The 12,397-nt window shown below is 35.8% G+C and overlaps 1 protein-coding gene across 4 annotated transcripts in view; it reads right to left on the bottom strand.

The window, feature by feature from the left end:
• The window catches only part of RYR2 (ryanodine receptor 2), a 434,547-nt gene that overhangs the window by 52,340 nt on the left and 369,810 nt on the right, over positions 1–12,397 (bottom strand). For all 4 annotated transcript variants that reach the window (XM_055714670.1, XM_055714672.1, XM_055714671.1 and 1 more), the window contains 3 exons: positions 4,077–4,176; positions 3,074–3,153; positions 979–1,055 (listed from right to left, as the gene is read on the bottom strand). In XM_055714670.1, the coding sequence (XP_055570645.1) occupies positions 979–1,055; positions 3,074–3,153; positions 4,077–4,176 (257 nt within the window). The remainder of the gene's footprint in view (positions 1–978; positions 1,056–3,073; positions 3,154–4,076; positions 4,177–12,397) is intronic.

Raw genomic sequence — 12,397 nt, 5'->3', positions numbered from 1 at the left:
TAGTTCCACTCAGTGTTCCCCTCGGTCCACATTCTGAAAAACTGAGGCTGCCAAAGGGGAATATGTATCCAACTAACCAGATTTAAGGAACATATATACACTCTTACATATCTCCATTTGTGAATCTGCAGAGTTCTGCCTCTCATGGCTTAGTGTGTCCACTAGCCATGGATAACTTTTGTTCATAAGCAAGAATGTTCATGAAAGTCAGATGAATCTAGATGAACTACAGCAGCAGTTCTGCTGGCAAGAAACCTCACTGATTGCAAAATGAAACTTGGCCAAAGGAAGTGTTAAGGAAAAAGAATATAACATGGTACACTTGACATAACCGAAGACTGAACTGCTAGATCCAGGAATGCCCTTCAGTCCTATGTTTCACGTTCATTAATGCATTATTTATTGATATAGATTATTCTTAGGAATATTATATTCTTAGGAATAATATACAAAACATTGAAATGTATTTTTATGTAGAAAATCAATATAAATATGAGGAAGCATGAATGGACAAAAAAGTCATAGTACCTTCACAGTTTCTTAAAACAAAATATTTCATTCCTTTTTCTGCCTTCTAAAAAGGTCCTATTAATATTTCTAATACAGTTGGGTTTCTCCAAAATCATTATGATTACTTAACATTGATCATTAACCTGGTCTCTGCAGGATTACAGGATACTTCCAGATTTAAGAAACTGCCCCTGAAGAATGCTCCTAACTCTAGAGTTGTTTTCTGACATATCTCAAATAGACACAAAGGCCATTTTGTGAAAAGAACTCTTTTACAAAGGTAGATCCATATCATATGAATATTTTCATACACTGAGCACCACCTTGTCCTTCACCCCAAATCTAGTACATTACAGTCCCCAGGTGCGGTTTGCAGAAATTATGTATATGACCTTTCCAAAACTCTAAATCCCCTGGAATAAAACCTAAATGTAAAATAATACATTTTGAGAGTAGATATTTTCTTACCTACAGGACTGCATAAGACCAGCAAGGCTCTGAAAGAATCCCACATCCTTTTTATCTTTGAGGTAGTCAAGCATTTTCTGTAAACACAATTTATGCAGAGAATTAATATTTATACTATGTGTTAATATAGTTAACTTAATACTACACAGATTCTAGATTACTAGTAATGCTGGTATTTTGAAATACTTCTAATATTTACAAACAAAGTAAGAGAGCTGTGCAGAAAAAAATCCAGATATGTAAAATAAAAAGAATATTTAATGCTTATGTCCTTTACAGAAAAGAAAATGATCCATTTTGGATATTCCTTGCTAAAACATGGGAAAATAAAGATAGCAACTAAAGTCAATACAGCCAGGAGAATTTAGTGTTTAATGTAAACACAGTCGTGCAATTACAAGGCCACAAATTTGTACTGATACTACCATTTCAGCACTGGACTGGGCATGTCATAACCTCCATTTGGTTTAGATTATTTTAGCTTCAACAGTGTGTTAGTAGTCATGTAAGAATTTTTAAAATTTCTTTTAGCTTTATTGTAATGTGTAATATCTGTCTGATCACAGACTGAGATGACAAGAAGTCATCCAGTGGAGTGAACTCTCGTTCTAGAATGCACTGTGTTGTTGACTGAAGGTATAGGATGATACCAGAGGTCCCGGTTGTGAATAAAAATCACAGTGGTCAAAGATGTATTTTAGTAGGAATGCTACAAGAATTCACATTGTGAATGAGCTAAAACTCTTTTTGCAAATAACAAAAATAGGAAAAATGGGTAATAAGTAACCTCCAAAATGAAAGCACATAAGCAGACAGTGTTATCAAAACAGAACCACATAACCCCAAGTCAACCAAGATCACAGAAATAGAACAACCCCATCACCAACACCAAACTAATCAAAGCAAAGAACTCCAGAGGACGATGATGACTTTTCAAAACCACTTCTGTACCTCTCCCCCCACCCATACCATTCTTCCCAAGGAAGACAGAAGAGTTGATCTTAGGACCTAAAGGAAAATCGAAAAGGTGAGCATAACACCAGAGAAAAAATGTAGAAATGACGCAACTGAAAAAATTGCAATTCTAGCTGTATTACTGATGCTTTTGTAAGTATGTAATTTAGACTAGTAGTGCAAGTATTATTTTAACCACACCAATAACTGTTTCCAGCATTCTGATTAGTTAAGGCTTTATCAAACCATTTTAAAAAATCCAGATTGCAGCATTAGAAATTCAGATCAAATAACTATGTACAAGTGTCATGCTTTCCCCAAGTAATTTAATCTCATGACATAACAAAGAACAAGCAATGGTTTAAGCAGATACTTTTATGCACATTTTTTGGCCTTTCTGGTCAATTCCTAGTAATTATAGCCCCTGAAAAGACCATTATTTTTGCTGCATTCAGCTGCTTCAGTGGTTTTTTAACCTGGGACCTTAACCATTCCCAACTGTCTGTATCCTTCAAACTGTCCTACAGCAATGCAGTAATGGCAGGTATGAAGCCCTCTGGACTTGGGAACCTTCAACTAGTACAGAACCCTGAAACATGCTGCAGACCTAGATGGAGGCGCTCCCTATGTCACTTCAACAGTGCAGAATACTGTTAACATGTCCACTGCTCACCACATTATCTTACTATAGATTAGTGAATCAAGTTTGAGTTCTCTGCTTTTATCACCAACACTCTCCATGGCATAAGATAAGGACTTCTGAAGTTGTGTAACACTTGAAGACCGGGGTTAACAATTTCCCTCTACTGGCTACACAACAACGGCAATCTCCCAAGAAATCCTTCCCTCCCACAGAATTCCCCTAGAAGTTAATTACTTAACATAAAATTTCCCCCTTCCAGCTGAAGTGCCAAACAAATTTCTTTTAGCCTTGTGTTCTGTAGATGAGCTTATATGAATAAGAAATATATAACTAGTAAACAAGGTACTTTTGTGCACTGTTTTCTTCTGGGAACAAGATTAAGAGGATAAGCAGCATCTGACAAATAGTTACATTACTTAATGCACTACTACAATAATAACAATCATGGTATAAAGATCTATACTGACTAGAATGGGTGAAAATAAATTACTACCTTACCTGTTGAACCGTAGAATTTCCTCCATTTAAGATGGCAATCCCTAGCTTTAGGGTAGCTGCAACCATTGGCCCCATCTCACCTTAAAATTATTTTAAAATATACATTTAGATCATATCTAAAAATAAGAATGTTCTATTAACTTAACCATATAATTACTGAAATTGTAATTGATGAGGAGAGCCTTTCTTGTTTCTCTTGTAAAACAGATGTATTTTTCTTTCATGATCTCTAGTGTGACTTAATACCTTCCCGAGCGCCTACAGACACAGTGTAATGTATACACAGCACACAGTAGAAGCAAGATATGACAGGAATAACTCAGCTCAATGAACAGAAATCATGCTTCACTTGCTAAAGCATCCACCAGTTGACTTAAGGCTGGGTGCACTACTTTAAGCTAGCTTTCAAGTTTAACAGTGTGTCCACTCTGCATGCCAGTCTAAATATTCTCCCATCTCTTCAGAAAATGACAGTGATACAAAGCTTTTAGTTACAGTAAATGAAATTTGTAAACAGGATTTTTTAAAATATCACTGCTGTAGAAACAAATCACAGAACAGACAACGAAAGCATCAAAACTTAAGAAGTAAGATGGTGTCTATGGGACAAAAGCATCTTTTACACTTGTGAAAATACACCGGTAAAGTTAGTATTTGGGGAGTGTGGTGGGGGGAAAGGACCAAAGCCTACACCTACTTCAGAACTCTACACATCCCAGAATTTGGAGTTCTTTTTGTCATTGCATACTGCTAAAGCTATGAACTTTTGCACACTTTCTCTCGAAATAATAATAATAATAAAATAATAATAATAATAATAATAATAAACAACGAATTATTATAATATAGCAACAACAATAACCTCATGAGATTTATTCATTATAATAATTTTTGAAACCAAACTTAAGTGCCAAACATAACACAGCTCCAATAAGAAATATAATAATTTCAAAGATCATTAGAAATAAGGTTTAATATGTAATCTACACAAAAAAAACATTACCTTTACTAGCACTGATAGTCTGTAGAACCATCTCAGCAGCACCCCGGTCATGAAGTCTGGCTTGCTGATAAAGGAGTTTTTGCTTTTCCATTTCTTTTTCCTGAATAAAAATTCCAGTCATTTAAGATGAGGACTTCAATTACTATCAGTTCTCCAAAGGTTTTTGGTTTTCTCTTAGTATATGGGCTCTATGGCAACATCATGGACATTTTAATACATACAATGCTACTGAACAGATATTTAGCATGTTCAAATAATAGTCTCCCCTTGGTATTTTTCTTTAATATGCTTTTAGCAGTTTATCTGAAAAAAGTCGTCTCAATTGTAAATCATTAGGTTAGTTCAAAGCCCATGTTCATTATATATATACTGCATATATCAAACTTGCACTTTTGTGCCGTGTTTTTGTGCAACAGTTCATACTCTTAATAATCTTCTATAGTGTGACCATAACTTCATACTGCTCAGTATGCGGCTCTTGAGTTGCAAGTTGTTGCTGAATACCAGAGTAACAGAAGCATCTCAGATTTTTTTTCAAAACATATTATATTATGATATAGATAGCCCACCCTGCCAACAGAATATTCGATAGAATACACTGTGCTTTTATATTTTGCATTCTCTAGCGGCAACAAACAATACTGCATGGCGTTGCTTGAGCAATGGTGAAGTTTGTTCTTTATAATTTAAACTACTACTGAAAACATAAAGAAGAACATAAAGAGCAAACATAAAGGCACAGTTAATTCCAGATGAGTTTGAACTTTCACCAAGTTAATCGAAGTTTGCTGGAGAATTGAGGATGACTAAGCAGTATAAGTTGCAAAATGGAAGTTGCATAGAGCCCTATGACAGTGAGCCCATCGGATGGCGTGGTAAAAAGCTTACTCAAAAGGAACATGACACTATCAGTTGGTATCATGTCCAAAAACACAACGCCCAAAACATGTATGACCTAAAAGCAGGAACAGCTGCAGCAGAAGTAGCCAGAATGACAGCTTTGCTGCCATAAACTTTCCATCCAAGTTACGGAAAAAAGACATTGGAAGATGGAAGAGGTTTAAAAAATGAAGGCTTGCTAAATAGAGGGTATGAATAATAAATTAAAAAAGAAGAGGTAAAAAAGATAAATATGTTCAAATGAATGAAAAAGAAACCTTTAACTCAAAAGCAAACCAACACAGACATTTATGCTGTTACCAGAGAGTTCTCGCCGAGGCTGGCAAATTTGTTTCTTAAATCTTTGATAATATCGTGCTGCGGAAACAAAATTCATCAGGGTTGTTTTTTTTTTTTCACACTATTAGCTCTCCTGTGGTTAAATTGTATCTTTCTTTTTTCTTTAAATTATGTGACAGATCTAGATGGAGGCACAAAAAGGAAAAAAAAAAAAGAATGGCAGCTTTGCTTCATATTTAGCCATGCTAAGGTTTGAAAGTTTTGCCTTCATGTTTAAACCTCTTCCTGGGAGTTCAACAAAAACAAAACAGAAACATACACGCACACGCACACGCACGCACACACCACACACACAAATCGCCAGAAAATCATGACATACAGGGTCAGTATAGCTACAATAAAATATTTTCATTTGCTTCAGATGCCACTGAAAATTTATCAGTGTTTCTTTTTTAAAAAACTGTTTCCTATTTCTAGTTACTTTTACTTTTAGACCCAACAATCTTTCGTTTTTATTCCATCACAAGATTTATTATTCACTTTTGTTCACAAGCCTAACATCAGCTACACTACTTTCATTATACAATATTTTGGGGGTAACTTTATAAGAACGCTTATAGTGAGGATGCATCTGCATAATCTACAGACTGAAAGAATGGGTACGCACACTTCGTGCAATGGCACTATAGAAGAACAGTAGAAATAGGCATTGCCAAACAGCTTTAAGTGAGAAGAGTGGCATTTTCCATGGAAATCAAGCTGTCTAGGTAACTAGTAATAAAGCAAACAAAGAAGAAGAAGAAAAAACAACACCACCACCACAAAACCAAAACGATAAAAAAAGCCACTACAAACATTTCTTCTAAAAGCAACCATTCCTTTGATGATAACCCCCAAAGATCATGGTTCCTTCTTCAGCTTGACAATGCTTTTTCACTGTTGCTTTCTTCATGGAATGTTAATACATATATATAAATATATATGTGTGATGGCAGGGCTGATATGAAGTGGGCCACCCATTGCATACAAAGTCTACTAAGTTAATAGAGCTGCTGGCCATTCCCCGTACTTCCATTTCTCTAATATGTGCTTACTGCTAACACTCTTATCTGTCTACCAGCACCGTTTTCTGCACTTTATTGTGCTTGCCATTTGATGTCAAAAACCCGACCAAAATAATTAGCCAGTAGCTTGAATTTTCTGTTATTCACAAAACCATCACAACAATAGCAAAAAATACTTCATACTAAATGAGACATTTAAAGTAATTCACTAGAAATAAAGAAAAACAAAACAAAACAAAACAACCAAAACCTAAAAACTCAAACCCAAGTCTGTTTTATCTTGGGTGTCTTCCATTTATATGGGAAAAAGCTGACCACTTAGAAATGTATGTACCTGTATTCTCACATTATAGACTTTCTCCAGCAGCCTACCAAACCAAGGAAACTTTCACCATACTCCTTGAATGCAGAGATTCAAAGAATGATTCTTGGACTTTCCCTTGGAACTAATCCATATGGAGAGGTTTGTTTGCTGCTTGCAGCTTTGCAGCCTGCAGCCATGGAGTGCAGGTATATGATCCTACTTCTACAGTGGGCTTTGTCATTGCTTTTTTTCTTAATATGAAATGCTAACATAAAGAGTAACTAGAATAAATATAAAGATGGATAGGGAAGAAATTACTTTCACACTCAACTATCCTAAGATTAATGCTTTTCCTTTGAATTGTCTTCATGTTTTATACTTTTCAAGACCTCTGATTAGTTCAGAGAACAAATATTATTAGATACATCTTACACTGACAAAACATCTCTTAATTTCAGTGTCAAGCATGCATGAGTACAAGCTGTGTTATTAAAAAGTAACATCAAGTACTCAAATAGAATCTTTATATATACTTTAAAACATATATCTTCATATATATCAAGCCTTTAGGATCAATACATGCTGTTTTAAACTCTATAAATAAATGTTATTTTTTCCTAAATCACTCCTTTTGGACTTCATCAGCTCTAAAAAGAGTATGCACGAAATGAAAACATACTGCATAATAACTCCTGAAAATTAAATATGTAGGATTTGAAGAGTGTTAGAGGAGTTTATGTTATCAAACATGCTTTCCATATTACTTGAAGAAATAGTTTAATCCCTGCAATTTCACACTCATACTACCCCAAAAGATTTTTTTCTGGTTGAAAATAATTTTTAACTAGCTGCCATTTTTATAGCTCACTGAGTTGAAGTATCCTTTATATATTGAATCCTTTCATTACTGAAATTATCATACAACAGAAGAATTTTTTTAAAGTACAGATGGCAAAATACAAAAATAACAAAACCAGGAAATGTAAAGACTACTAAACTGCTAACATAAAATTACTGCAATACAACTAATATCAAAAGTTAATTTCATAATAAATGAATGGCTATTCTAAAGCTATTTCTCTGCCACCTGCTGTGCTTTCTTGTTCTATGTCCTCTTCCATAGTTTAGGAATACTGACCGGTCTCAACACCAGGCATCTCTAAGTCTTCTATCATTTACTATTACTTCCATAGTACAACTAAAAACTTTTGAAAACACTTGAAAGTAGTGTCTAAGTATCATCACTAAAAATGACAAATAGGTTCATAAATTAACTAACACATTCTTGGATATATGCAGCCAGTGGCAGTCTATTAGCAATTTTTTTTATTTCCTCAAAACTACAGCTATTTATTTTGAATGTAATAAATCTTTACAAGACTTCAGAATACTGGTAGCCTTCCTATAGTAGGGGACTTATTAGATATTATTAAGTAAAAGTATGTTTTTACCTATCTTAATGACTTCATAAAATGTGAAAATACTCCCTGCATTCATCCTTATCACTGTTGGCGCTAAACAAATAATAAAAATAAAATGTAGCTAGGAAAAACATCCATGAAAAAAAGTTGTTTGATTTGATTGGATGAATGGTAAGCAACATTCAGCTTTTTTGGTATTACTATAAGTATTTTGCAATATAGTTAGATGGGAGGAAAGGAAGTAACATTGATCTTAAAAGTATCTGGGAAAAAAAGAGACTTGAAAAGGAACAAACCAACTTATTAATGAATTTTTAACAGATTTCAGACAAGACAGCAAAAAGCTTCATAATATAACAGCTGAAAAGACACAAGAATTATAGCAATTATTCATCAAAATTATTTCTCATATTCACACCAATATTCAGAGAAAAAAATACTGATGTTCTGCTGACTCTCCCCAGTAATAAACACCTGGGATGAAAAATTTATCAGGTCATATCATTAGATTTTATGACTTAACTGTGTTACTCAAAATAAATAGTCAGCATGATAATCCACATGGGCACAAAGTAAAGATTGTTTTATCAACACTGTATTTCAAATTTCCTAGCATTTGAACAATCTTTATTAAAAAAAAATCATGTCATATTGCAAATAGATGTTGTTCATACAATATATAGTTATAAAATAAGAAAACATATACTAAAGAAAATACTACTTTGTCTTAAAATAGCATTGAATCTGAGCTACAAATGCATAGGAATAAAGATATCCTGAAATAAAACCTTTACTTTTTGTTTTGTTTTGGTTAAAATGTTTCCATTTCAGCTTGCAGCAATATCTTTACTGATGTTGTCATGTTTATACCATCATTCATTTATATTTTCCTCTCTGGGAAGTTAGTTTTGTTTCCTACACAGTGCGTCCACATCCTTACTACGCTGATGAGATCATTCAACACATCCATTCCTATTCAGATAGATGGGAACTGATAAAGTATGGAGTCTCCAAAAGAAAAAAATACCGTATTGGGTGACTTTCAATTCTGTGTATTCTCAATTTCCTTTTTTTTTTTTTTTTTCCCTCCAATGGTACATAGCTATAAAACTACACAGGATTTTCAAACTGTGTCACCCTTTCTTGTTTAAAGCTGGGTGACACATCTGACATATTTGAAATAGCTGACATCAATGTCTAACTCTCAACAGGAATGATTAAAAAAAGGGTAGTGGATCATTTAGAAGATCCCACTATGACTGGGATTAAATCAGTTAGCCGGAGCAGAAAATCTTATGTACAGGGATAAGTTTGTTAATATTATTATGTAATTACTACATTAAAAATAAGCAAAGAACCTGGAAGCTATGAATGGCCACTTAATCATTGCAATGTATTTGCTCTTCAGATATATCACTCCTTTACCCCGGGGCTCCCAAAGACCTGGACATACACAGACCTAGCCAGCTCCGTTGTGCTACAGCAGCGAAGCACAGCGTGCCAGCTGGTGTTCGAGTGGAAAGGCAGGGCGGGTGGATGTCTGGGGGTGCTCTCGAGAAGTACCACACCAATGCTGGTCTAAGCAGCAGAAACAACGTAGGGGGAAGACATGCAGATAAACACAGGAGATGGGAAGCAGCCAGTGGATGCAATGAAAGATCTTCATGAATAGACTTAACTGAAATCCAGAGAAAAGCCTGGGTGTATTACTCACTTTGTAGAAAAGAGATTCTCTACAAGACTTCTGGTGCATGTTTCCAATAGTCAATGGAAGGCTTTTCATGTTGCCCAAAACAGCCTTGCCAGATAGGCAAGAAACTGAGAAACAGCTGACCTTATAATAAAGAATGTATTAATGGCACTGACCCTATGTTATTGATATTATAAACTAGATTGTGGGGAAGCAAAACATTGCAAACCAGTAGGAGCAAATAAGAAGCGAAGGCCTGACTGTCTAATAATGGACACCATAAATTCTCTAACTGGATTAAAGACTTCTTTCTTTTTATTGCATAGAATAAAAAAAAAACCAAAAAACTGATGGAAACAGAACAGGGTGGTGTGGAGCACCACTCTATTTCCATTTGGTGTACTGGTGGATGAAAAGCTGGATATGAGCAAACAGTGTGCACTTGCAGCCCAGAAGGCCAACCGTATCATGGGCTGCATCAAAAGAAATGTGGCCAGCAGGTCAAGGGAGGTGATTCTACTTCTCTACTCTGTTGTGCTGAGACCCCACCTGGAATATTGTGTCCAGCTCTGAAGCACCCAGCACAGGAAAGGCATGGGCCTGTTGGAGCGGGTCCAGAGAAGGGCCACAAAAATGATCAGAGGGCTGGAACACCTCTTCTATGAAGAAAAACTGAGACAGTTGGGGTTGTTCAGCCTGGAGAAGAGAAGGGTCTGGGGAGACCTTATTGCAGCCTTTCAATACTTAAAGGGGGCCTATAAGAAAGACGGGGACAAACTTTTTAGCGAGGCCTGTTGCAACAGGACAAGGGATAATGGCTTCAAACTAAGAGAGGGTAGATTTTGGCTAGACATACGGAAGAAATTGTTTTCAGTAAGGGTGATGAAACACTGGAGCAGGTTGCCCAGAGAGGTGGAACATCCAAGGCCAGGCTGGATGGGGCTCTGAGCAACCTGATCTATTTGAAGATGTCCCTGCTCTTTGCAGGGGGATGGTGGATTAGATGACCTTTAAAGGTCCATTCTTACCCAAACTATTCTATGATTCTACGTATAAATAACTTATGCTGTAGTTGTGGAGAGTGAAATCACATATTAGGTTGCATCCATTCCATTATGGGTAGGAAAAACTAATGAGAAACACATATTTGCACACTAATTGGAATGTTTGATTCCTAAGAACTGATACATTGGTAATGGAGTCTGACCTTAATTCATATGATTCTTTAACAAAAATACTTACTGTAAGTACATAGTATATGGTCAATCCATTTATGCAGGCTTTGTGACAGTGAGAGATAACAGTGACTGTCTCAGATGGGCTATAGCCTTAAGACCTTGCGTTATTCGTGCCTACTGAAACTTGCAAGTCTTACTGTGCTTCAGACAAGTGAGACCACAATGTGTCATTTTGACAAAAAGCCAGTGAATACAAAAGTCTGTCAACGAGGTTGCTACAAGTAACAGGGATGAAGAAAACTGACATAGGGAGTTCTACCTCCCCCATTTCTTTCTGTGAAAAGCCAATTTAAACCAATGGATTTTTAACAGATGAGCTAGGTTTTGGTTCCTTTTTGTGAGTTCCCATCCTACAAATATTTAGAGCACATTAAAATGTAGCAAACCAGTAGAGTCAGTGCATCCAATGCAGAAACCTATTTGCATTCAGATGGTGAAACACTTTGATCTGGAAGAATCTCCTATAGCATAGAGTCAAGGGGGACAGTGACACCAACTCTACAGGGAGTCAATTGAGTGCCTGTTCAATATGATAGAAAGTTAACTTAGAGACAAAGGGCAGGGAGCAAAGATAATCATAATAATTCAAAGCAAATACTAGCAGGGAGATGCAGACAGGCACATAGTAACACACAGACAACTTTATTGTGGGTTTCTACTGTGACCTCCCTACTGCCCACACAGTGATCCCAACACAGATTGTTTGTACAAAAATGAGACTACACTGCATGAAATATGGGCATAAAAATTGCCAATAAAGTACACTCATTTTTGTCCTGTTCTAAGCTTCCCAAAGGTCTCTGTTGCTCTGACTGTGAAGAGATTTGGGACTTCAAACTTCACACATTTTTAACAACTCAGGGAGAAGCAGAGTTTTATTCCCACACAAACCGGTCAGTCTTTCACATGCACACAGAGCATGGAATAAAAGAACTGCCTTCAACATTGAACTTTGAGATAGACAGATTGACAGACAGACAGGAACACACAAATGCACACGTACAGCTGGTACATATGGTCTCATATCTTTACAACCATTTCCTGTCATGTATGAAGGAAGCAAGGATTATTTATTGTTGTGGTTCCTTTTGAAACACTACAGAAGATCTTCTATGGAGCACATAGCATTTAGTGTACAGTAACCCAGCAGTCAGAGTGATAGACATGTGTATTTGAATAGATGAATTAATGGAAGAAATAAGAAGTTATACTATTAGATTGCTTATATACTTCCTTTGGGGTTTTGCAATATGTACTTTGTGTCTGTGGCAATTGCAATACCTTTTAAACAACTTTTTGTGAGTCTGTGTGAGCGCATTCATCTTCCAGGATAATGACTTTACCATATGAAGGTAAGAACAGATCTGTGCAAACTTTTGAAGGAGTAAGAGGGAAGCTGATCCTGGAATACGTCTTCTCTTTCCA

Source organism: Falco cherrug, chromosome 6 (assembly GCF_023634085.1).
Source record: "Falco cherrug isolate bFalChe1 chromosome 6, bFalChe1.pri, whole genome shotgun sequence".
Lineage (NCBI taxonomy): Eukaryota > Metazoa > Chordata > Aves > Falconiformes > Falconidae > Falco > Falco cherrug.
Note: the sequence above shows the minus strand (reverse complement) of the source record. Positions and strands in the feature narration are given on the sequence as shown.